Source organism: Epinephelus lanceolatus, chromosome 8 (genome assembly GCF_041903045.1).
Source record: "Epinephelus lanceolatus isolate andai-2023 chromosome 8, ASM4190304v1, whole genome shotgun sequence".
Classification (NCBI taxonomy): Eukaryota; Metazoa; Chordata; class Actinopteri; order Perciformes; family Serranidae; genus Epinephelus; species Epinephelus lanceolatus.
In genome coordinates, this window is record NC_135741.1 from 39,197,501 (window position 1) to 39,224,254 (window position 26,754).

At 42.1% G+C, this 26,754-nt stretch overlaps 1 protein-coding gene across 2 annotated transcripts in view; it reads left to right on the top strand.

Annotated features, from left to right (window-relative positions):
* The window catches only part of bcl2l1 (BCL2 like 1), a 38,959-nt gene extending 15,871 nt beyond the window's left edge, over positions 1–23,088 (top strand). For both annotated transcript variants that reach the window (XM_033628939.2, XM_078170278.1), the window contains exon 3: positions 22,049–23,088. In XM_033628939.2, coding sequence (XP_033484830.1) covers positions 22,049–22,192 — 144 coding nt within the window. In that variant the 3' untranslated portion in view covers positions 22,193–23,088. The remainder of the gene's footprint in view (positions 1–22,048) is intronic.
* Positions 23,089–26,754: the final 3,666 nt, after the last annotated feature.

Sequence of the window (26,754 nt, forward strand, 5' to 3'; positions counted from 1 at the left end):
TGATTGTAAATATATGCAGGCTGGCTGCACTGTAAAGTGGGTTAGACACACTGAGGCTGTAATTAAAAGCCCATGGAGGGTGACTCCATTGACTTGTTTTGACAAGGGAAACACCTGAGCTTCCTTTGTGCCATTCTCCTTGACAGGCTTATTTTCTCTTTCTCTCTCCCTCTCTCTGTCTCCCTCTCTCTCTCTCTCTCTCTCTCTCTCTCTCTCTCTCTCTCTCTCTCTCTCTCTCTCTCTCTCTCTCTCTCTGTAATTAACATGCACATAAGATAGGCAGTTAGATCCACAGAGTCGTCTGTCAGACTACCCTACCGGAGAAGAGAAGGAAATCTCTCCCTTGGGACCTATCCAGCCCGCCTCCATCTCTCTCTCCCTCTCATACCCACCCCCCTCCCTTCATCTTCTATACATCTTTCCTTCTTTTTCTCTCCCATGTCCTTCCACCTCCTCTATACACACCCCTCCCACTGCCGCCAATCGATTTTTGTCCCTTATTTTTCTATCTGCACCTCCCTTCCTCCTGCCCCCTCCTCCTCTATTCATCATTTTTGAGCTCCTTTATTTCCACCCTTGTCTGCCCTTCCTCCCCTTTCCCTTCTCCTCCTCTACATCCATCTATCTCCCGTCTACCTTACAGACCACAGTGGCTAAACATGTTTTAGAGTGGACATGCTTCCACACGCCTCGTCAATCTCGCCGTTAACCCTGTCTGTCCATGTTCTGCTGCTTTTTCCCATGTTTGTCAGTTTGTTTACCAAAAACACACATTGCCCGTAACACCGGCATCACTGCTATTGATTCCCTCTGACTTGATCCCTGCTCACTACCCCGGCACCTCCACCCCCCACCTATGCAGCTGCCACCATCCCTTCATCTTTCCCTTCATCCCACTTTTACATCCTATCCTCCTCCTCCCTTTATCGCTAATGGCTCACGTGTGGCTAATTAGGAGAGATGGGTTTTTTTTCGTATCTCTCTGGGTTTCGTTTTGAAGACAGTGTCTTGCTCATTGAAGAAAGTTTCCACGAACTGATTTTATTTTTGTAATCACACACGTGCCGCGGGTTGTTGTTGTCTAACACATTTGAGCATTTTATTGTATGGTGGCTCGCTGTAGAGGGGAGGGGACGGCGCCAAGTCAGACTGGTCATGTGACTACCTCAAACAAAGGACCTGTGGCCACATACACACACACAGGAATTTGCCTCACTGGCTTTTTAGTTGTGCCCACAGGTGTGTCACTGCTTTGCAGATAAAGCTGTCGCTGAAAAGGACACCACTGATTCAAAAGCGACTTTGTCATTGTGTCATTTAACTTGGGATGCATATTGAATCCACACACACACACACACACACACACACACACACACACACACACACATGGGTGCGCGCGCACACACACACAGACAATGCTCCTGAAAAGCTTTTTGCATTGGATCAATGGCGGCCACTTTTGTTCAAGCGCCGTCAATAAACGCCTCCGTGCGGTGGGCGGTTCTATGCAGATTGATCTCTGAATGTTTTTATATGAATGTAGCTGCTTAGCCATGGATGTGTCTCTGTTGTTTCTGTATGCATGGGTTTAAGCTCAGGCATTAGTTTTTTATGATCTGTGAGATCTGGCATTGTGTGTGTGAATGTATGTATGTATGTATGCACGTGTGTGTGTGTGTGTGTGTGTGTGTGTGTGTGTGTACTCAGTGTTGTGTATCAGAGTCACAGCTTGAAAATGGCAGCAAACAGATTGCACGATTCAGTTGCCTGCAGCTCCATGAAGAGAACATCAGGGACATGTCACATGTTTTTAGGTGTGCTTTGGTTGTGTTTATGTGAGTATGTGAAGATATAGACACTTGCGTTTGCCTTTAAGGAGAGACTCAGCCAAGCCATTTGGTGTGGTTGCAGAAGGCGGCTATATGCTCACATTTGAGGAAAATTGGACTGTACCATTCCCGCAGGATCTTTCAGTCTGCCTTTCGCTCTACTTTAGATGTGACAAACTGGTGCAAAGGGTGTTAGAACAAATGTACACACGACAAAACTTCAGATGTGGATGGATTGTCGTGAGACTTTGTAATCACATCACTGTGATAGTTATTAAAGAAGCAGTGTGTAAGATTCAAGGGAATATAATGGCATTTAGTGGTAAGGATTGCAACCAGCTGAGACATCTCCCAGTTAGGTTCCCTTCAGTGTTCATTGTTTAGGAGCTTTTTACTGGAGCTGGATTATCTGTAGAGGTCTCTTCCTCTCCGAAACAAACCGTCCTGGTGATTAAAACCAGTAAAACACTGAATAGGGCAGTATCACGTCACAAATCTGTGTTTCTCTGACATTGTTGAGCTCGTCACAGATTGGCCGCTAGCCCGGCACCTGCTAGAGTGTGCTCATCTATTTTCTCTTATAACTTAAGATCCAGACGTTCAGGAGGTTTTGACTGGGAGCTGAATTATCCAAAATTTTCTCCTCCTTTTCAAAACAAACAGACCAGGTGATTTAAACTGCTGAAAAACATTGAATAAAGCAGTTTCACATCAGAAAGTCAGTATTTTTATGACCCAGTTTGTAAGGGAGGGCCTGCTTACTATGATGGCGGAAGCATTATTGTAAATGGTTTCATCAAGTTTAGTTTGTCTGTTCTGGGCTACTGTAGAAACATGGAGGTGCAACATAACCATCTTTATAGATGAAGACCCGCTCCCCATGTAGCTATAAATGGGCCATTATAAGCTAATGAAAACCTGATTCATATTTCCAAGTGGTTATACACTAAAGAAAACATTATTATATTCAATTTCTGCCAATATATCCCCCTAAATCCTACACACTGGACCTTCAGAAAAGAACTTTGTATTTTAAATGGTAGAGGTTTTTTTAGCTCATGGAAAAAAGCAATCAGAGACTCAGTAAACTGGTAATCAGTCATCTGATCAGTTCTATATAAGTAATTGGTGTTAGAGCAGGTCTGTAGACAACAGCTCCCCTCTGTGTGTGCGTGTTTACAGCTTCTGTCAGAACATCAGTTGGTCATGTGAAAGACGAGACCTGTAGCCCTTGAGCATCACACACACCCAGAGAAACAGTGAGACATCAATACAGCTGCTAATGACTACATTTGCTGCATTTAGACTGCACCAGAATCTCTCCTCTTCCTGTCATTTGAAAAACACACAGTGGTGTCACAGCAGCGAGGCGCATGTATGTTCCATATCCAGACGCTGTTTATGTATAAAGGACAGATATCCAGCTGTGTAATAGATGAGTGTGTGCGTGTCTATACTGCCAGCACACTGCAGCGCGTGCAGCTATTAGAGCGGCTTTGCCAGACTGGTAGACATCAGACTACCACTGACTGTAGTGCACCATTATGTGCCGCCCCCCCTGGAAGTGTCTGGCAACGTGTGGCAGCCAAACGAAAACGACGAGGGGTAGAGAGAGGCATATGCAGATGGCAAGGAAGGCAAACGGAGAGGAAGACGAGGCTAGTGACTCAGCTACGTGAGGATGCAGTATGTAGGTTAATAGGTTACACTGCATGTACGGTGCAGTTTGTGTGTGGTGTACGTTTCTATATGTGCAGCTCCTATGTTGAGCAGAACAGCTGGATGTGTGGAGACATTGGGTTGCCTGTGTGCTGCTCCACTTCTCGGAGGCTTAGTGGGGAAATCAGGTCACAAGCAAGTCTTTCCCCCCTCCTTCCATCTTCCTCTTCCTTCTCCCCTCTCCTCCTGTCTGCTTGCCCCCTCGTTTTTTTTTACCTCTCTGCTCCAGCCCACATCCTTACCCTCTCTCCTGTGACAGATTCTTCTTAATTTTTTCTGTCTTCATGCAGCCGAGTGCAAAGCAGATGCATCTGCATCCCTCTCCTCTCTGATTGCATTTCATCCCACTCCATCCTTCTCTCTCTATCTGTCTTTTCCCTGCTCTCCACTCTCTGTTTGTCTCTCTATGCTCATATCTGTGATCAGATTATGAAGCATATCATGGGATTAGTCAGTCTCATGGCATGTATTAAAGTGGGAGAGCTGAAGAATGGATGGTAAGGGTTGATGAGTATTTCATGGTAATGCGGCACCCGATCTCATATAGCACTAGGACTAAATGATGATAAAGAGCATCAATGCCATCGTCACTATATTCATCATGGGCTTGTTTGAATGGCCAAGGGGGTTAAGCAATAAAGACAAAAGCTATCTTCAGTGGCACTGCAATAAGAGAGAGGAGATAATAGAAAGAGAACAAGAAGGACTTGGGGAATCAGTTTCTTTCATGTCGTTGAACTTTGTGAAAATGTACAGGAAGTAATGGGAAATCTCAGTGAGCCTCTCTGCTGCCACTTGCTTCTCTCTCCACATACTTTTCTTCTCGTGGGTTTTCCCCTTTTTGCAGTTTCTAGTCGTTTTCATCAGCCTTTTTTTCCCCTGCAGCTCTCTTCACGCTTGTTCTTTTGTTCTAGTGTCGTCTCACTTTCCTGTCTTACTCCCTGCTTCTCTTTGTGTCTTTCGTTCGGTCTCAGTCTCACTGTTTCCTCTTTTAATTTCTGTTTCTCTGTCTTCAGGACAGATGGCAGGTCTCAGGGTCACGGTGAGGTGTTAGGGTGGGGTGACGGCCTACAGGGTGGAGGGTTTTACTGCGGAAGACATCCAGTCAGAGAGAATCCCCATCTTCTTTGCTCTAGCTTCCTCTCTCTCTCTCTCTCTCTGTTCTCCTTCTCTGTGTTTACGCTTTCCTAAACATGTGCTCTCTCTGCCAGAGGTACACACACAGTCCTGAGTCCTTGGCCTACCTGCTGTGCCTCAGCGGTGTATACGTGTGTGTGTGTGTGTGTGTGCTGACAGAATGGGGTTTTGTGGAGAGAGACAGCCCCCAGAGTGGGGCAGGGAACAGATTGGAGTCTGAGCCTCCATGTCCTGACTCATTAATCTCCTCTTTAATTCATGGTCTCACCGCCGGCTCACAACGTAATACACACACTTTGGTACATCGACACACACAGAGCCAGCTTCAAGGTCCAAAAGGAGACCAAAGAGTACATACAGACACAGTGACGCTGGCACAAACTCCAGCAAGTGTCACAACTGAGGGGAGGCTTAATGATTCAGTTTCCTCATTTTTCTTGCTTCCTTTCAACTGCTTGGAAATGATTCATTACACGTCAAATCAGTTCTGTTGTCCCACCTTCCACCACCCCCACCAATGCCACCATTGATCTCATGCTTAGGTGGCAGTAATCTAGCCAAAACGTGAAGTCAACAAGAGTGTAAAATAGCTCAGCAACTGATCGAAGATAACCTACCGTGCAGGTAACTGTTGTGCTGTGAAGCTGCTCATCCTCGTTCCTTTCCTGCTCTTTGGATGAACTCTAGTTTTCCATGAGGTCCATACAAAAGAATTGAGACGGGTTGACAATCACACCACTTTCTTTAAACTCGTTTCAAAGCTGTCAAAGTTGGGTCCTTTGTTTAAAATGTCATGTTTTGTTGTTCCTATCAGTGCATCAGAAAAGCAAGTAGAGGGGAACCACATCCAGTGTAAAAGGACCCTTTTTATACAGGCTTAAATATAGAATAGCTACATAAGCAATGGAAGAGGTCATTTGAAACATGCACATTTTAAGAAACACGATTCGAATGGATGCGCTCCTCTTCAGGCATCAGCAAGTGTTATATGTATTTTTCATATTTTCCTCATAGGGGGTGCATTTTCATCTTTTTGGCTGTTAGCTTGAGCAGGCTGTCTTTTGGATTGCCCTTAATTCCAATTTTTCCTGTATTATGCCTCGACTTTGCCCTTAGTATTATCCAGCGTCTGCTCTTGTCACTTGCCGAAGTAGAATCCTGAAACCACAAGTTACCCTACTTGCTCATAAAAGGGCATCAGCTTAATGCTTGCGTTGTAAGATCCGACTTTGCTGCGGGTTTCTCTGCCTAGTGCTCAGCTCCACAGTAATTCCTACCTTTTATCGGATCACACAGGGTCTTTGGCAGCTGGCCTAGCTGCCTTGAAAGGGTAAAAAAAAAAGGGCCGGAAAGCCTTGAGGAGGAGCAGGAAGAGATGGAACTCGTGGAGATGATGAGAACTTTGATAAGGAAGGAGGAACAGTCACTCACATTGTTGGCTTTTTTTTTTTTTTTTTTAGCTGAACACAGATTTGATGCTCTAAAGATTGAAACTGACATCATGCAATCACAAGGACACTAGAATGATAGAAGTACAAATGGGAATAATGAATACAATGATTATAATCATATGATGATGACACTCTTGATAAGCATGAGGGTTAAGAGGTTATGCTGCATCAAAACTGTGAGAACATAAATTTTTTAATTATGATACTGAATGACACTTAGGCTGTGTTGAGACTGACATAAGCACTTTGTGACAAAGGGTAGCCCCTTCATTAATTATCTGTCTCAAAGAATCACAAACTTTGAGCAGAAATTCCACTGTCAGGCCTTCTCAGGTAAGTACAGGCTTTGTGCACCTGGACTTGGACAGTTACTGTCATTCTTCTTGGGACATCTTCTTAAACTCAGTCAAATTGGTTCGGGAGAGTCTGAAATAGGGCTAGGTATCATTTCTCAATACCTTTAAGGTATCGCCTGAAAGAAAAACAGCACAGAGAGGTAATGAAACGTCGCCAGTCAAACGATAACTGCATTCAATCCTTTTTTTGTGCTGTGGGTCTGATCCCAGATCACCCTGACCCCCAGCTGGATCAGAAAACTTGCTTTTGCGGCTGTCTCTGGAGCTGCTCTCCTCGGCAAACGGTTAGTTCAATGCCTGCCCATTTAGCACAAGCTAACACAGTAGCAGCTCTAAAATCTGGCACTACAAACTAACAGCAACACCAAACGGCTCGACTCCGTCATTGAACCTGTCAGTAACTGTTAAATAACATTTGCGATGTGATGCTAATAGTTAGCCCTGTTCTGCATGGCAGACTCTCCCAACTGTGTATTTGACGGATTAGGCAGTCCAGTGTGCTGATTTGCTACCAAGCTGTTCAATGTGGCTACATTACACGCCATTCTAGTCACATAATGAGTATAGAATGAAGTACTCTGTTGGTATCTATATCACTTTAATGGTACTGGTATTGGCAGTGGTATCACAATTTTGTAAACAGTACCTAGCCCTAGTCTAAACTGACATCATCAGGTCACTCCATGGGTGTTCTCCAGGGTTCAAGTCCAGGCTTTGGCTAGGCCATTCAAGGTTTTCAGAAACATATCCCTAAGCCACTCAAGTGCCTGCTCGGCCATATACTTTTGGTAATTGTCGTGCTATGTGTCAACCGTCGGTCCAGTTTGAGGTCTTGTGTAGGCTGAGGCAGCTTTTACTTCTCAATGCCCTGTCCCTGCCACTAAGAAGCATCCCCACCATGCTTCACTGTACCAGTCAGAGAGCAGACCATGGATTTTGCCACATGTAGCTCTTAGGCCAGACTGTTCAGTTGTTTGCCTGATCGGCTCTCAGAGTCCTTTAACTGGCTTTTGGACTCTTAGTGTGCAGTCATGTGCCTTTTACTCAGGATTGAATTCTGAGCCACTCTAACAAAATGGCTTATTGACAGTGCTTCATCCCAGCAGGTTTTCCCACTCCTCTAAAGAGGAGTTCTGAAGCTCTGTCACAGTGGCCTTGGTTTAATGGTCACCACGCTGACAGAGGCTCCTGTTGCCTGGTCACTGAGTTTGGCTGGACGTTCAGCTCTTTGAAGAGCTCGGGTGGTTCCCAATGCAGTAATGGACTAACATTCTGGAGGCACTTAAAGCTTCAGAAATAGTTAGAAATAGATATATGCCCTGACACAGTTTGATAGCAGAGCTCTATGGAGATTTTCTTCAACTTCAAAGCTTGGTTTTCAGTCTGACAAGCACTTTGAATTGTGGGAACTTTAATATGCAAGTGTGTCTTTGTAAATCAGGTCCAATTAAATGAATATGCCACAGGTGGACTTCAGTCAGATTTTAGAGATATTTCAAAATAATAAAAGCAAACAGGATGCACCTGAACTGAATCTGAAGTATCAGCGTACAGTGTCTGAATACTTATGTAAATACGGTATATATTAGAACAATATACACTTTCCAGAAAGGCAATTAATGTCATTGTTAGTGTTTAAATGAGGATGATGTGATTGAATTAATCATCTGAAATACAGTATGTCAGTCAGACATTTTTACAGTGTGTATCTGTATTTCCTCAGGTGGTTTATCTGCTGTTTCTTTTGATCTTGCCAAGTCACTGTGATCTCATGATCTGCTCATGGACTGGTAATCACAGTGTGAGGCAGAGGTCAGCACACACAAAACATTCACTCACTGTACTTTGAACTCTATACACGTTTTCTTCTTATATGACATCACCTTGCTTCAGCAGCCAGAACATCATATCACCTCTGTGTTGTTCCCAGTGTTTCATCAGTCACATGAACGCAGCAGTAACTTTACTCAATAAACAAAAACACAACGTTTGTTACATTCCACACTGCACTTCAGGCCCAGGGCCACCGCCGTTTAGATCCGTGTGTGCACAAGGCCACGCGGTATTTGCGTGTACACATCCCAAGTGTTGCAACTCGCAGGAAGTGTTGCTCAGCTACAGCCAGGACAGCTGACTTTTAAAGTGTATTAAGAGGCAGCTTCTTAAACTTGTGACTCTCAGGGACCATCAGGCTTTGGGTCACTGGCTTCTTGTAAACTCCTGAACTCTCTTTTTCTATCATGTGTTTAGATCCTACTAAATTATACTGTGTGAGAGTTTGTAGTGTGTTTTAATGAATTTTTTGCTGTTGTTAAACACAGACCCCTATGGTTTCAATTCATCAAATATGTTCTCTGTTTTCTGAGTCTGCCGTCACCGTAGATGCATGCAAGAAAAACAGTTTTCTTCAAAAACTCAATGTAACACGGGGTGAGTACATGATAAACACATTTTCATTTGGTGGTGAAATATTCCTTTAAGGAATCCACATTTCTATAATACTGTCTTTAGTTGTAGACAGCCCACTAAAAGGCATGGAAATAGACTTGATGTTATGTCTGCGGTACACTATAAAATGTTGTTAGTTAGAACATCTGCCTTAGCATTAGTCTCGAAGAGAAACAGAGAACAAAAACTCTCCCGTTGCTTACATTCCTTTCTGGCCATTCAGTGATTGACTGCGGATATGCCCTTTTTTATGACTCATCACATTCTGCTCAATTATGCACTTGTGCACACGCACACAGATATACAGATATGCCCCTCCTAACAAAAGCATAGGGAATTCGAAGCATGCCTATGGTAGCTTGGAGTTGTGTGTGTGTATATCAGATCACTAAAATTGTCACAGGGTTGGTGTTTGGTATTGAGAACGGGTTCTGAACCAAATCCCAATTATATTAGACAACTGAAGATTCCATTGAAAAACTATTTGCTTCTGCTTATCAGATTAAGTCAAGCATCAAATGTTTTTTCAAAGCTAAAAATGTCAAACCCTACCCACATCCTTCTGTTTTATCATGCCGCCATTATTGATTTTTATTTATTTGTTTTTCTCTTTCCCATAATGCGCAGCTCCCAACAGAGCATGACCTCCTATAGTTCCAGTAACTTTCCACTTTACCTCATGTGCTCATTCGTCCCCTCTCTCTGGATGGGACTGGTTCAAAGCTGGTCAAGCTAGATTGTTTTTGTCGAGTCATAGCTATTCAGCGGGAGTGTTGGACACATTCAAAGCCGCTCTTATGTGTGAGAGTGCATATATGTGTCCATGGGAATGAGCCTTTGTCAGCTCTCTGTCACAGCAGAGAAGTTTTCAATTAGCAACACTGAACCCTCTGGATTCATCTCTGCAATGTGAATGAGACCTTCGGCTTTGTTTGTTGCGTCAGCACAGTTTTGTCACAGACTTAATGTCTGCGTCTTTTAACCAGTTTCCGGCTGCCGCTTGTAGCCAGCATGGCCTGAATGTCATGTGCTCTGAGGGTTGCTAGAAAGCGGGCCTTGTCTGTTGAAGGCGAGCTGTCTAGGTCAGATGTTGCACACAGAGACAGATAGACTGTCACAGTTTAAAAGAAACTAGTTTGTGTGCTTTACTGCTAACCCACTGACATAATTAGAACTGCAACTAATGCTTATTCTCCTTTGTAATAAAGTTGTTGTCTTTTTTTTATGAAACAGATAATGTCTAAGTCTTTAAAATGGCAAAGAAAATGGTAAATGCCAACACAATTTCTTAGAAACATCAAGCCTGATACTGTTTTTTTTGCATTAGAACAATCATCACAATAGCATCACAAAAATCTTTAGCTATTACCTGATACTTTAAACTGTATAGACCTTTGAAAGCACACATTATACACATAGTTAGTGTGTAAAAAGAAATCCTTGTATAATATTTTTTTACAGAGATGCATCAGAAACCCCTATACAGTGTTTCTCTATCCCTTTGTATTACTGGCCAGGAGATTTGTCAAAGGTCACCTTAGCTCCATAAATGTGTTGTCATTCCCTTTTATTTTATCACTTAGCCTTCCCATAGGAAAAACTTTCTCTGTACCATCGTGTTTCAAAAGGAGGTTTTTCATAGCTCCAGTTTAGTAGCACGCACTGTTTGCTGACCCTCTGTCAGCAAACAGTGCGTACTACTAAAGAGTTTAAACTAAAGAGTTTAAGCTCTAAGGTTCCGCTCAGCTCTCACATCAGTAATGTTGTTCCATACCTGAAAACACTTGCCTCATTATCTACATGGCATTTTTGTTGTGCGACAGTGCAGAAAAGGATAGAGGAGGAGCCACTGCTGTCCGACTGCAGGTCAAAGGCGAGAGCAAAGCCAGATCTGGGTCTCTTCGCAGCGGGCTGTGCTGCCGCCTGATCAGTATTAAATTGAGATTGTTTTATAACCGGCGAAAAATTGTTTGTAGTCGCGTTATATAGCAGTTCACGTCTGTGTAATGGTACAGTTGGTGTTCACACCTGATTTGTACCATACCGGAGTACACATGAACCACACTCAAGACCGCCTTTTCAAGTGGACTCAAGTGGCACAAATTCATGTATTGTTCCCAGCTATGGTACACACTGTTCACACCAATCAAATTAACTGGACTTTGGGGTAAAGTGTACTTGGATGCGGGCCAGGAACCCTGATGTGAAAGTCTCCTTAGACAGTTTTTTGTCAGGCAATATAGCTTCAAGAAGCAGACAGCAAGGAGATCAGTAGTCAATTGAAGATAATATATTGACAATGCTAGACGTTGTGTATGTATAAATATAAAACACCAAAGTAACTTTGAGGCGGTATGTAGCCTATAAACAAAGGAACGTTAGCCTTGATCTTTTCTAGCAAATGATTATTCATGTCATCATAAGAAATATACCAGCACCCAAACTGTCTGTCTTTTTACAAATTTCTCAAACATTAGCACAGAAGTAAGATGTTGCTTGGGTTTTGCTAACCTCAACTGACTTCAGATGTGACTATATGCGACAAAATGTTTTTTTGAAGATTGTGACACCTATGTTATGTGTTGTGTCACTTTCACATTCCCCTGAGTCACATCTTTCAACCATCTTCAAATTCTTTTCATTAAAGATAAGCCTAGCACATAGCTTATCCAGCCAACAGGAAAGGGGAAAGTTGACTGAGGCTTTACTGGGTTCCAAACTTGCTCAATTGTTACTGAAGCACAGAATCAAAAGGGGTGGGACTTAGGAAGGGTCAGTTATCAAAATAGTTGTTGGCTAATTTTGTCAGTTAGTCAGCCAACTGTTAAAGCATTTATAAATGCTACCAATCACTGAAAATAGTTTGTGGTGTGTTAACATTTGGTTTTTAATTTTCTCAAATACTTGAGTAAATACTTTACTCAAATACACATATGATTGCTTATATTAACGCAGTAGGATTTTTCAAAGTGTCCCCAAGTTATTGAATTCCAATTCATCTCTAGCCCCAATTTGCCTATAAGGAACAGGATGTGATGTGTTAATCAATGTATGTCTGTGCGCTTGTGTGTGTCATGGTCAGGGGGTTTCGCCATCAGGGAATTTGTGTGTTGCAGCTTGTTATGGTGCAACACAAGAGCAACCGACAAGTCAGAGCTGATGAATAGGAAGCTGCTGCTAATGATCGTTAAAATGCTCCTTTCTCCACATGTAGTATCGGGCCATTTATCAGCCACAGAGATGGACCTACAGGCCCAGACACACTCGCACACATCACACACACTAATCAGCTGCTTCTGGTAGCCGTGGCAACCAACTGCAGAATCTCCTTTCCTGTGCCCCTTCACTGTTTCTCTCCCTTTCTCTCTCTTATATCCAACCTTTTGCTTTCATGAGCTAATCCTTCCCTCATCCTTTTTCTTCTCCCCAGCTAACGAAGAAAGAGAAAGTTAGACATGGAAGAGCAGGGAAAAAAACAGAGACAAGGCCTGAAAGCACTCTGCAGGCCGCTGCCTAGCACCTGATTTCCTCTGGGAACGGAACCGAGATAAAGAAATAAAGGCGTGACCGTGTGAAAGGGAAAGGCAGAGAGCAGATAAAGACTGGGTTTACCTGCCAGGTGGGACTAGGAGAGCATATCAAACCAACAGCAGCATGTGCATAGCGAGCTGACTGGTAATGCTAGTAAAGAAAAAAACAGGGGCCCCTCAGGCAGGCTTACTGTTGATGGTATATTGAAACTACAAGGAAGACACTTTTTCTGATTCCCAAGTGAAGAAATTAAAGTGGAAACAGACAACTTTTCAACTCTCCTCCCTCCCGAAGAAAACTAGATCACTTTACATTTTTCTCAGAGCCAAGCAACTACCAGTCTCTAGCTACTTTGGTTGTTCCACAGTCCGCCATTTTCAGTACTAGGGATAGTAACTGCAGACAGTGTCCACTCAGACTCTTTGGTTACTGGAGATACCTACTCACAGCAACCGGGGAAAAACAATATTGCTATCCTCCTCCTGTTTGGGTTGAGCAATGGTTGACTCACTTCCATGTGCTGGAAATTGAACCTTCACTTTCCCAGAAGATCATACCAGGTGGCAGACAGAATTGCATAGTGAAAGTGGGACTTATAGGAATCCAATCTAAATGCTGATGGTGACATATTCTATAGCCATTACATTGTGCAATCAACATTTACTTCATAAGTCAAAGCAGAAAACTTTACTCTATTTCCACTTTGAGTTTATAGGCAGAGGTAATAAAATAGCTGACAGAAAAGCCATTCTATTTTGAATGATGTGTGTAAATACTCAATAGTGGAAAAATGAAACACTGTAACTGATGGTGCTGAGGCAAAGGTGGAGAGCCAGATTTACAGACACAAGAGTAGGCACTGTCACTTCAGTGAAGAGACAATTTACATTTAGTTTTTAAATAATGGTATGACGTGTGACCACAGTGTATCCTGGTAACATCGATGACACCAGTGGAAAGGTTGAGTTGCAGTGTTTGATTTATTTCCTCTTTAAAATCATATGATTTGTGCATAACACAAAGGTTAGAAACCCGCTCAGTCTCTTAGGATTGTTTGTTACATTCAACACAGGTTGTTGCACTGAGTGACAGTTTCTGTCATTAATATGAACACATACGCTTTGTTTATTTTGTCTCAATCCCACATACACTTTCCTGCTGCGCGAAATACTCACTAGAACATCAAATATGTACCCAACTTTTTTTAGAAATTTATTTAGCTCTTTTTTAAAATGAATATATAGCAGTGACCTGTTTTTAAAGATTTACATAACAGACGAACACATTGTTGATGTGGTGATCTGTAGTGAGAGCAGGGAGCAGGTGGAGGAAAATCTGGAAAGGTGGAGTTATGCCTTGGAAAGGAGAGGAATGAAGGTTAGCTGTAGCAAGACAGAATACATGTGTGTGAATGAGAAGGACCCAAGTGGAACGGTGAGGTTACAGGGAGTAGAAATAAAGACGCTGGAGGATTTTAAGTACTTGGGGTCAACAGTACAGACCAATGGAGAGTGTGGAAAAGAGGTTAAGAAACATGTGCAAGCAGGTTGGAACAGGTGGAGAAAAGTGTCAGGTATGATGTGTGATAGAAGATTAAAAGGAAAGGTGAACAAGACGGTGGTGAGACCAGCAATGTTGTTTGGTTTAGAGACAGTGGCATTGAGGAAAAGACAGGAGGCAGAGTTAGCGGTAGCAGAGATGAAGATATTGAGGTTCTCTTTGGGAGTGATGAGGATGATAGGATCAGGAATGAGTACATCAGAGGGACAGCTCATGTTAGATGTTTTGGAGATAAAGTCAGAGAGGCCAGACTGAGATGGTTTGGACATGTTCAGAGGAGGGATAGTGACTATATTGGTTGAAGGATGCTGAGGTTGCAACTGCCAGGCAAGAGGCCTACAGGAAGACCAAAGAGGAGGTTTATGTATGTTGTGAAAGAGGACATAAACTCAGTTGGTGTGGTGAGGATGCAGAGGATAGGGTTAGTTGGAGGCAGATGATTCACTGTGGCGACCCCTAAAGGGAACAGCCGCAATAAGAAGAAGACATTGTTGGTTTGAGCTTTACAATGTGACCAGCCTTATCCTTCAAGCCATTATGTACCCTCTAGGTCTATGTGGGCTCTTCCAATTACACAAATGAGCCTGGCTACTGTAAACCTCTAAGTGCCCAAACTCTGCTTCAGTAAGCCATTAAAGGATACATGGGAGAAATTATAGTAGGTTGTTTTAACCACTCTGTAGACTGTGCTGTCGCGCTATCAACAAAAAAAATGCTTCAGTTTAGACAACTGGCAATTGATTTGTGTCTTTGATTAAACCAAATATACCAGAGTGGAAGCTAGACAATGTACTACTGTAGCCGGGGGCCAAAGTGGCTTTGAGATAACTGCTTCAGTTCTGATGGCAAGGTGAAGTGAACGCTTGGGCCTGTTTTTAAGTGGCTGAAAACTAACCAAGCGAGGCAGCGTTTTCCTAGTACTGGGTGGTGTTATGTATGTGATGCTGAGATTTTCTAGCCTGCAGGTACTGTTAACAAACATTGTGATTGGGTCTGTACATTTTTTCAGTAGCATGTTCATGTTTGAATATTTTTATGAAGAGTCTTGGTCTTGCATACAGTGATTGCAGACTTTTACTGTTGAGCTAAAAGTGCATGCAAGCGAATCGAGAACATTTTCTGCAGTTGAAGGAGAACAGTTAATTATTGATCATTGAAGCTGCTATAACAATTTTTATCTAATAAGTAGAAAATTAACATCAGACAGAAGAGGACTATTAACACATTAGGATCATTGTGAGTGTGCTGGTGTCTATCACAACATGAGAGGGGACATAGATATATGTACACAAATGCAAACAAGTAACGTTGCAACATTCTACAATGTACAAGGAGCTCTTCTTTTCACTACAGCATCATAAGATCAGATCGTTTAATGATTTGATTCCTGCCCACTGAATGATAACATGTCTTGACATGTCCGTTTTACAGGTGTCAGTCACCATCACAGGGTGCTGTAGTTGGTTCTCTACACCCACATTCCTCCAGTGTTTTTCACAGGAAGGGATAGGCAGTGCAGACTGGCCCTTTTATTGAAGATTTAAAAAGGCTGCAGTAAAACATTGACTCATATTTCATGATGTACAGTACTGTGTAATCATGTTACGTCATTATTTACTTAAGTACCATTTATCAATCCCCTGGGGCTAATTCCAATTGCTTTACTTTAATGCGGCTCAGTCATCACAAGGTTTAAGAGCAACTGCTCCAGTGCGTATTTCAACCCAGCCTCTTGTCTCACACACACACACACACACACACACACACACACACACACACACACACACACACACACACACACAGTGGTCTGTTTTGGCTCACTTTGACTCTTGTATATCTGTCCATGTTGTTATTTGTGTCATAAGTAACAAGGATAGTTCATTTTGGTTTTATGGCAAGCAAGAAGGCCAGTTTATCTTTTTGAAAACATTCATGCGCTGTATCAAGGCCTGTCGGAAGTCAAGGTGAGGTTGCACACAAATATTTATTCCTCCTTGGCAGCTTGATCACATGCAGACTGGCCTTGGCAGAGTGGCTTACAGGAATGCTGTCCGTTGAAGGTTAAAGTTTCACCTTGAGTGAACCTTGTATGAGAGGCAGAGTGGCCTCCAGTGAAACTTCCAAACCTGCTCTTGTGTTGCAATCAGTTACATATTCACAAATTCTTCCGATCCTACTCATTGACTGGGAACCCTGACCAAAAGCTCCTCCGGAATGTTTGCTCACTGAGTTTCTTTTTTACTGTAGAAGTGTGTGCATGTGCTTGTATGTTTATTTAGAGCTAAACCATGAATGAAAAGAGCTACTGTGAAAGCAGCTTGGCCCCTTTAGAGCCGATAAACTGCCCCTCAGATCCAAAGAGCAGTGACTGCTTTAGGCAGTGTTCTCAGCAACACTTTGGCAGTGAACAAATATGGATGGTGTTTCTTTCTCTTTCAGTTTTGGTTGCATTTTTGGCAAAATCTTACTGTCAAATGAAAGACAGAAGCCCTTTTTAAACAGGAATTGGAAGAAATTTTCCCCAGTTGCTCATCTTTACAGTGTCTTTCAGGTTTGTGTTTCCCTCTTGCTACTAGTTGCTCGCTAATTCCCGCTATCAGCTGTATCGCCTGTTTATCCACCGCCAGTGGGTTGCACGTGCAGCGTCATCAACAGCTCCTCCCACAAGTCTTCAACAGCCCCTCCCGTTGCTGAAGGCCGCCTCGGCCTTTTTAAACTAAAAGGGTTCCGCCAATATGACAACCCTACGAGGCGGAAAATTGGGCACCTCAGATCAACTCGACACCCGGCTCTGTGTGTCTAAATGCTCGCAGCTTGCCGGCAAAATGGCCCAACATTTGCAGAAAATCTGGCAGTGTAAAAGGGGCTAGAGGCTACATTCAGACTGCAGGCAAATCAGATTCATCTCTCAAATCAGATCTTTAAGACAGACTGTCCGCAATTTTATTTCCTACCAGATCGGATTTGTGTGTACAGACATTTGGAACCTGTCTGCATGGGTTGCTGTGGTAACAACGTAGGCATCAGTAACTACGCAGCTATGCCAGTGACACAACTTTCCAACATGGAAGCATAAGAAATGTAGGTCCATCATTTTGTCCTCCAAACTGTACGATTGTTTGGAGGTGCCTCCAAAGTGCTATCAGACAGTTTATTTAGGCATCTGTTGTTCTCAATGTTGTCCTCCATAGTGCCTTGCTAGTAGCAGCATGCATTCTGCTAAGAACTTCCATCACTCTGGATTTGACGCAAAAAACTCCTTGAAATCCAGTATGAGTGGCCAGACTGAGACACATATGTGGAAATACGCATTTCACATTTCAGTCTACCCACAAATGTGATTTGGATCTGATCTGCTGAAGTTGCAGTTCAGAGTTCAGTTCTTTACTGTCCAGACTTTATGACCTTTTGAATTTTGAAACAAACAAGACCAGCGTATCTTCTTTGAGTTGTCTTTGTGTGCGATATTACATCATTGTGTATTCTGGTGAATTTATCAATTTCATAGGTAGGCTTGCCCTCCATAAAGTCCCTTTAAAGATCTGTTTGCCATAGTTTTACATTTTTATAGTCCGCAAAGCTTATCTCCATCTGACACCCAACCCTGTCTATGACGCTTAGCGTCAAGACCATTGGTTCCTACGAAAGACTCTTTGAATATGGCCATGATTAATATAGTTTGACATTTAAAAAAGGCCCAGTACTTTTCCAAAACAGCTGAGTATTGTAGTTATTAGCAAATGTTACCCAAACAAAAGAAAAGTGTGATTTTATTGGGGACTTTTTTCAGCAGCAGTGGATGAATAGGTTTTGACATATACAAATCATGTTATTACCACTTAACACCATTGTATATATAAATGTACTGTTGCGATGACACATATATTGAGCTGCTAGTCACTTTCTAGGTAGGGGTGTTGTGCACACGGCAGAAGTGATGTCATCACCACACCATCTCCCCTTATCTTCCACCAGCATATACACACCCTACGTATTCTCAGAAATATTTGCCACAAAGCCAAGATTCCTTTCCTCAGAATCAGCCCTACTCAGCATTACACTGCAACAGATATGATGAAGTGTTCCACATAGTCTCATTGTTTCTATGTTTCCTGAGAACATTCAGTTTCATTGTGCAGGTTTTAGTCTGTACTTCCAGTGGCCCACGATGATGTCACCACAGGAGGCAGCAAGAGAGGCATGGGGCGTGAAAGAAACTAGACTCCACAGTTCTGTTATCAAACAAACACTGGAATGACTTAAAACTCTTGGAATGACACCCCTAAGCCTTCTCACTCCCTCTGCGTCTCAGAAGCAGTGTCTCTCTGTGAACCGCCTCTTAATTGTTGCTGTCACTCCCCCTTCTTGGTATCGTTTCACTCATGTATGTCCGTCTGGGGTCCGTTCCAGAAAGTGAGTGAGTTTGTAACCATGAGTTGAGGGAAACTCGTTTTCAGTTCCAGAAACAGAAATCACTAAACTCTGGGTCAGTCAACAAATAACGTGTCTTACTGGCAGGTTTTCTTCAACAAATGTTGAGTCTCTGAGCATCCCCTCCCCGACAGCCCAGCTTTAAGAAGCTGTTGGACACACCGTTTCATTTCCTTGCTGATCCAGTTGATATCGAAGCTCATTAATTTTGCAGAGATTCATGTCGGGAGAGGAAGATCAAAATCCTGCCTGGGTATTTGATCGTTCCCTGAGGACTATCTTTACTTACGTTATCACTTTTATGCGCGATCAGTGATCTCATATTCCAATAGTACGCATTATGGATTCACCCTCAGCTCAGAATAACTCTGTGCACATTAAGGCAACAGTCAGATCATCAGTATAGTCCCCTGTACTGAAATGTGTATTACAAATTACCGTAGTAAGCTCCAGCGTGAAGCACCCATAGCCACACTGCTCAGTGAATAACAATCTCGTATTTTTCATGGTGTGATTGATCACAGTGATGGAACATTTCTGTCATAGATATATCATAGTGGAGATCATATGAATATTCCTGAACTTTGAACACTGAATACTAATGTAGCTGCAATAAGCTGAAAATCCTGATATAATGGGCTAGCTGATTTATCCATCTAGCTTTTGTTTCTACCAACATTTCAGTGACTATATTCAAATCATTTGAGGACTACAACCAATGAATATTTTTTGAATTTAATTAATCTGCCAGTTGTTGTTAAGATTAGTCGATCATTTTGTCAGTGAAATGTAATGTTGGAGCCAACCAATACTACTTAACAATGTGATAAAGTTTTGCAGAGGTCACTTTGATAATGGCCGCCTGTGGGGAAAATGCTTTAGGGCTGCAGGGGCTTTAGTTCACTTGAGTTCACTTTTGTTCCTGCTTCAAAAACAAACACGTCTGATCTCTCTCTGGTCGAAAATCAAGCTGTTCCATTTGCGCTCCCCCCTGGAGGCCTGGAGGGCGTCTCTGGTGTTGACTGGATATGCAAAAAAATTAGATTTTTTTTTTTCTTTTTTTTCTTTTTAAATTAAATTTAAATTTGCAACGTTTCCATTGTTGTATTTGTTTTGCATTTTCATTTGTGTTCGCATATTCCTCATAATGGAAATGTTTGGGCCATTGTTGCATATTTGCACTTGTCGGCCACTGTGGAAAATGACCTAAATCACTATTACAGGATGAATCATAGCTCTGAAAGGAAATATCTCGGAAATATGTCTCACCTGTCAAATGCATTGTTTTGTATTTCATCTTGCTGCCACCTGCGTTTTGTCCCTTTCAGATTATTGCTAAATATATTTAAAACTCTGATGTATAATATACAGTCAGATTTAACCACTTTATCATCCATTAAGGAAATCCAACTCTGGTAAATGATGTATGAGTGGACTTTACTGAATAAAATTTAAGTGTTATTATTATTAACTCTTTTCTCCATTCCTACAGCAGCTTTTTTGCTGCTGCTTGAATGTATTTATACAGATATCTATTATGCATATGCACACATTAATATTTCCAGCTCCACTGGATTAAAATGGAGGTAGTGCCCTGCATTTACCCGTTGCTGTGGTGAATTGTGTCATTGGAGCTGATTTGATGAAGGCTTTTCTCAGTCACCATCCATGTGGTTAAGTCAGGGTGAGGAGTTTTGTTTCCCATCTCAGGATTAGTCCAGGGTCATATCCTCTACTTCTCTTATTTATTACTCTCTGCTTCCAGCAACAATGCCCCGCCCCTGGCATTCCCTCCGATAACCCACAGATTACCTCTGTGTCCTTTCACTCTCCTCCTCCTGTCTCCTTCCTCTGCAGTTTCCAGTTACAACCCCCCTCCATAAAAGACCTTCTGTCCCGCCTGTTGAGTCCACCTCTGACTATGAATCAGACATCTGAATATAGTCATTTTCACATTTATCCAGATGATTTGCTCTTGAGAAGGAGCTTTAGCCTCACAAATTATGTTTACTGAGGTGAAGCACTGACACTTCTAAGGTGTGAACAACATGAGCATCATCAGTAGTGACTCAGTGAGTGGGTAATGTCCACCTCAGCTGATCAACTCCTGCTTGTAATTGAGATTTGAGCCTGGCTGGCACCTCCCTGTGGCCAGACATTAAAACTGCATGTTCTGCAGCTCATTTCCAGGAAATGATTTCAGTGGGCGGCAATGTAGGTTTGGCAATCAGAGGACAACGGTGGGAAAGAATGTCAGCAACAACAACGATTCTGCAGGGATCTGCTGCAGAACTGATGGGATGGGGAGGGAGGGAGGGAGGGGGTGGAAATTTTTAAAGCAAGAGTTGTCGTGACCGAATCCTGACTCTGAATTTAATGATGTGGATTTTTTTCCTTTTAATCAATGAGATCTTGTTATTACTGTGCACAGCATCGATGCAGGTGGCTTTTGGGGCTTTTTGCTGGCTGTGATGTTGCCTTACCTGTATGATTGCTGCAGTGGATGGAAATTTCCATGTTACTATGTGGGTTCTGACAGTCATACGGATACCCAGCTGTGGGTGGCTCAGCAGTACTCTGCTTGTTTTAGGCCCAGAGACCTTTACAAAGGGAATCTACCTGACCCTCTAAACCTGCCTGTGGCTTTTCTTTTTTTTTTTAAATGGGTAGTTTCAGGAAGTGTGCATGCATGTGGGTTTTTTCAGATTTGAATACATGTCACATATCCAGAAGCAAAAACCCCGGTGTTAACCCTTTCCTATCCCTTTTTATGCCTACGCAACGGCGATAGTAGTGGCCAGAGGCATTTTGTTTTTCCAGGTTGTCCGTCCATACATCCCATTCTCCTGAAAGCAATATCTCAAGAATGCTTTGAGGGAATTTCTTCAGATTTAGCACAAACATCCAGTTGGACTCAACAATGAACTAATCCGATTTTGACGGTCAAAGGTCACTGTCACTCTGACCTAGTCTGTCTCCTTTGAACATGATATCTCAAGAACACCTTGAGGGATTTTTTTTAAAATTTGGCACAAACATCTACTTGGACTCACTGATGCATCCCTCTGATTCACGTGAATGCAATATCTCAAGAAGGCCTTGAGGAGGAGATTCCTCAACTTTGGCACAAACGTCAACTTGGACTCAATGATGAACTGATTAGAATTTGGTGGTCAGTAGCCAAAGGTCACCATGACCCCACAAAATATATTTTCCGCCATAACTCAAGAATTCATACGCTAATCATGACAAAATTTCACATAAATGTCTGCTATTATATATCGTTCAAGTGATGACATTCTATATCGAAAAGGTCAAAGGTCAACTTCACTTTGACATCATAATATTCTGCAAAAACACGGAACAGAAGACATTTGTCATACTGAATTGGTGACACTAATCTTGAAACTGTGCTCGTTGTATAAATCATCTCTGCTGTCGAGGGGATTGTGTGTGAAGCATCCATGTTTTCACAGACAAGGATGTAAACTGTAAGTGCAACTTGACTGGTGTTTTGGAGGTATACAACCACATGATGGTAACTCTAGTGTTCTGTTTTTTTTTTGTTTGTTTTTTTGTTTTGTAGGAGCGCTTCGCCGAAATCTTCGGGCAGGACGCGGCGGCAGAGAGCAGGAGGTCTCAGGAGAGTTTCAAAAAGTGGCTGCTGGCGGGGATGACCCTGGTGACCGGAGTCGTGGTGGGCTCACTCATCGCCCAGAAACGCCTGTGAAGGGAGAACCGCGACAACCCTTCCTAACGCTCATGATCCTCTCCACCTGCCTCCGTCACTACCCTCAACCTACACACCACGGAAGTTAAAATGAAGGTCCCGTTTGTCTCGTCAGAACTGCTGATGATGTTTACTATTCCCCCTCCCCCTCACACATCCCACAGTGGACTAAGAATCCTCACATGTTGTTGAACTGAGAAAAAGACAGAAAAGAGGATGAGTTACTAGTATTCATGTGTTCACCTTATTCCACCTTGATGAAAAATGTGCGGTTATACAGAGACAGACATGTTATGCTTTCATTCACTGAAGCGATTGTTCCTGCTATTCCTTCCTCCACTGGTTATTACTTTATGTTTGTACACATTAGTTTTAACAAATTTTGTTTTCCCATGTTTGTCCTCAAAAGAGGCTAAAACTGACTCCAGTCCTCACAGTTAACCCAAACCTGTGTGATATTAAGAGTCAGTTTGTTGTGGGGCCTGGGCTGCTCTACACGTCTCTGTCTTGAAGCTTGTTTTGTTGCCCATCCTCACAGACGCCTCTAGGTTTGTGTGTGCCATATGGAGAGTGAAAGCAGGGGAGGATGTAGCACCTGCCCCTGAACAACTTCTGTAGTTCCCATTTCCTGCCAGCCATCCTGATCACCTGCACATAACAGTATAACATCATAACTCATGACTTCACACACCGATTGTTTTGTCTCACCCTGTTCTTCATGCTTATTGGTTTTGTATAAATGATGAATAAGAAGGAGTCAATCTGATTTTAGTTAACAAAACATGGGAGTCTTAAAGTTAAAACCTAATAGGAAACTATCTCCTCTGCTTGTTTGTGTTTGTTGGTGCGTTTTGGTTTTTGGATTTGTGAACCATTAAAACCCCACTGCTCTCGCCGATCTGTGCTTCATGGTCATACTTGGCCTTGATTGGATCCTATTTGTGTTTAGTCAGCCTGCCGAGTGCCAGACCACTGTGTGTGGCAAGTTCTCAGAATCAGTGCAACTGCAGTTCATACGAGCAGGGCGCCATGGCTCACACCCTCCATGTTTACTACACAGTAGCTGAGGAATGCAGCAAATACTGTAGCAAGACAAATAACAGATAGAGCGGCACTGCTCACAGCGACACTCAGACAGCATGACAGGCTCTTAAAGGTCAGATATTTGGGTGTAACGTTTTTATTTTGGTAACACTTTATTTTAACCCCCCTATTTAGCATTTATAAGCAGTATATAAACATTTAATAAATGGTTTATAAAACACTAATAGTTTTTATTAATGCATTTGTCAACAATTATAACTTATTTTATGATGCATCCATAACTGGTGTGTAAACAGTTAATGAATGATGGATAAGGTAACAGTTGTATTAATCACATGGATGTAGATTTTGGGGGGTTGCAGGGGACAAGTCCCCATCTATACCCCCTAACCACCACCATATAAGAACATAAAGGTCACAGAGGACTTCTGTTGAAAATGAAAGACGTATACACCATAAACTGATGCAGAAAGGGCAAAAACTGGTGCATTGAATTCACCAGAATGCAGCAAATGATGTTTTTTGTTTGTTTCCCCCCAATGTTGAAATGAAATCTTTGATCTTGATTGATAATATTTAATGAACTGTTATTACACACATAAACCACTCAGTATGATTTATTTATATTTATCAACTGTTTATACACTTGAACTGATCATTTACAGGCAGGTTTAATGAAGACACATTGAGCTTGAAATTTCATTCTTGACTTCACAAATAGTAAATTCTTTAGTTCCATGAACTTAAGGATTTTAGTTGATTAATATAATAAAGAAATATGCCTTATTTCATGTTTATTTGAAATATAACAACTACAACACAGCTGATATTAATATGGATATTTGAAGTTTGTAAAATAAGATAATTATATTGGCTGATAGCTATAACAAACAAAATTTTGATTTGGATATGGATTTTTCATTTAATTCTTTCATGTGAACAAGATACATAGTGGGACATTTTACAGGGTAAATATCAGCTTGTCAGCGCTCTCTGGTGGACAAACTGAAATGGTGACAAACCTACTTTGGCATATCTGCAATCTGTTGTTACGTGTCAGCCGATATACACTGATAGAGCTATATCTGTGATAAGCTAATATCAGCCAATATATCGTCTTGGCCATTTAATTCACAAGAAATATTGTCATTCAGTCATTATCTGTTCATAGTCCAATTATAGATGCCAAGTTATAATGTTTGAAAAAATACATTAATAAATACTTGAAATATCCTTACATCAGTTTACAACATTACAGTGTGTTATAAACAATGTATTGTTTATAGAGCTGCGAACAATTAGCCAATTGATCAATAAGTCACCGGCAACAGTTTTGCTAACTGATTAATAATTATTAAGCAGAAATGACAAATACACTGGATTCAGCTCCTTGAATGTGAGGATTTGCTGCTTTTCTCTCATTTCATCTTATATTGTTGTAAATAAATATCTTTGGGTTTTGGTCTGATAAAACAAGATATGTGAGGACTTCATCTCGGGCACTGGGACATTGTGACAGACATGTTTCACTATGTCTGTGGAGCCTGTAAAGTCCTGAAATTAATTGACATGACAGTAACCCCTTAGTCACAGCCATAGTTGTCTATACTGCTCAGTAGGGTTAAAATAAAGTGTTTGAGTGATTTCTGTGCTAATTTTGCAATAAAATCCAAATCATGTGCTGCTGTGCTCAGACAGGAGACTATATTTCCTCTGTGTGCTAATTCAATAACCATTCCTTAGTTTTGAACCATTAATCAAATCTTACATTTATCAATGACACAGTTATGCTTCATGTTATCACCACAGTGAACATCATAGCCTTTTGAAGATTTATGTAGCAAACTGGCGAGGCAGCTGTCTTCGTGGAGACAAAGCAGTTCTGCATCAGATGTTATTTGAGTTAACTTTCATTAGAAATGTGTCAAAATGTGTCTGTTTACCATCAGCAACTGTCAGTGGCTGTAGGACCGTAAAAGTAGACACTGGAACCTTCACATCTCATCTCACACACATTCACTCCAAGTTATCCATGCATTGCTTTCACAGTGCACCCCCACCCAAACTTCTCCTCCTCCGTCCTCCCCAGACGCCTCAAATCTGTCAAATCTCCATCCGTCTCTCCTCCTCTTCCCCTCTCCATCCAGCTCCACCTCTTCCTCTGCGATCCCCCAGGCTGTCACTGTGCCTAGTCACGTGTGTCAGTCACAGCTGGCCCACCTGCTGCTCCGCACATACACACCTCGGTACGCATACCCGAATGTAACGTACACACCTGCCAGTCACATGGAGTCCATGAGAGATGGAGAGAAGGAGACCTTGTCTTTGTTTCAGAGAATTTTTCCATCTTTAATTTAAAGCTGAAGTCGGAGGAGTGTTTGTCGCCTGGCGTTTCACGCACCAACAACTGGCAGCTCGATTAATTTACTGGGAAGGGAGGGAAGGTGGGGGGTATTCCTTCCTGTTCCCAGTATCCCCCCCCCCCCCCCCCCCCCCCAGTGCTTTAATCTTGATCTTATTCCAAATACCGTCTCCAGCAAGCAACAATATGTCCTTGGTTCTTTTCATGTGTTATAGCAGCTCAATAAAGCACTATACATGACAGGTCAGATGTCACTTTCTCATCACTGAAGGGGTCGGCACTAGATTCAGCCGTGTGCAGCCACAGAGCGTAAACATTAAAGAAGGGGACTGTACAAAAAAAAAAAATCTGGATTCATACATGAAACATCCATCACTGTATTGTCAGTGCAAGTTGTGCCTCCATCTTCAAAGCAGGACTCGTCTCTTTTCACCAGTTGACTTTGCTCCTTTTCATGCTCATACAGCATCATGTACATCTGCAAACAAAGTACACACACAGATTTCTCTTTCTAAACTGATTGTTATCCTTGAAACAAATATTTCAGCCAATAAAAACAAACCTACATTGACTATTGATGAGTATCATCCTCTAAATGCTTGTGTCCTGAGCATCTTATTAGCTAAGGTCTGCTCTCATACATTCCAGTACAGTATATATATATTTTTCTAGTGTATGCCCCACCAAGAAGCTGCTCGCAGGCTTTTATCTGCCGTCCTGGCCCTCACTTAAACAAGTCCCCTTCCTACACATATGTGAGTGTGTGTGTGTGTGTGTGTGTGTGTGTGTGAGAGTGTACATGTATGTATGGACCCCACAATTGGGCAAAAAAGTTGTGGTCCCCTCAAGGGAGGAAAATGAGTATGTGTGTGTGCATGAATTTCTGAGTGGCAAAAATGTTCTTGAAGGAGGCACAAATGAAGGAAGTGTGACAGCATTGGCACGACCCTATATATATATATATATGCTAGTTATTTAAACGGATTAGAATAGTGCATTAGCGTAGTAACATATTTAAGAAAATCGGAACTGATGGCTTTTAAACATTATTTATATTTGGTGTAAAAAGCATAATTGTGCCCCTTCAAATGGCCTTAAACTCCATCTTTGCATTGATGTGCATTGTCATTTGCTGTGTTTTTTTGTTTTTCATTTT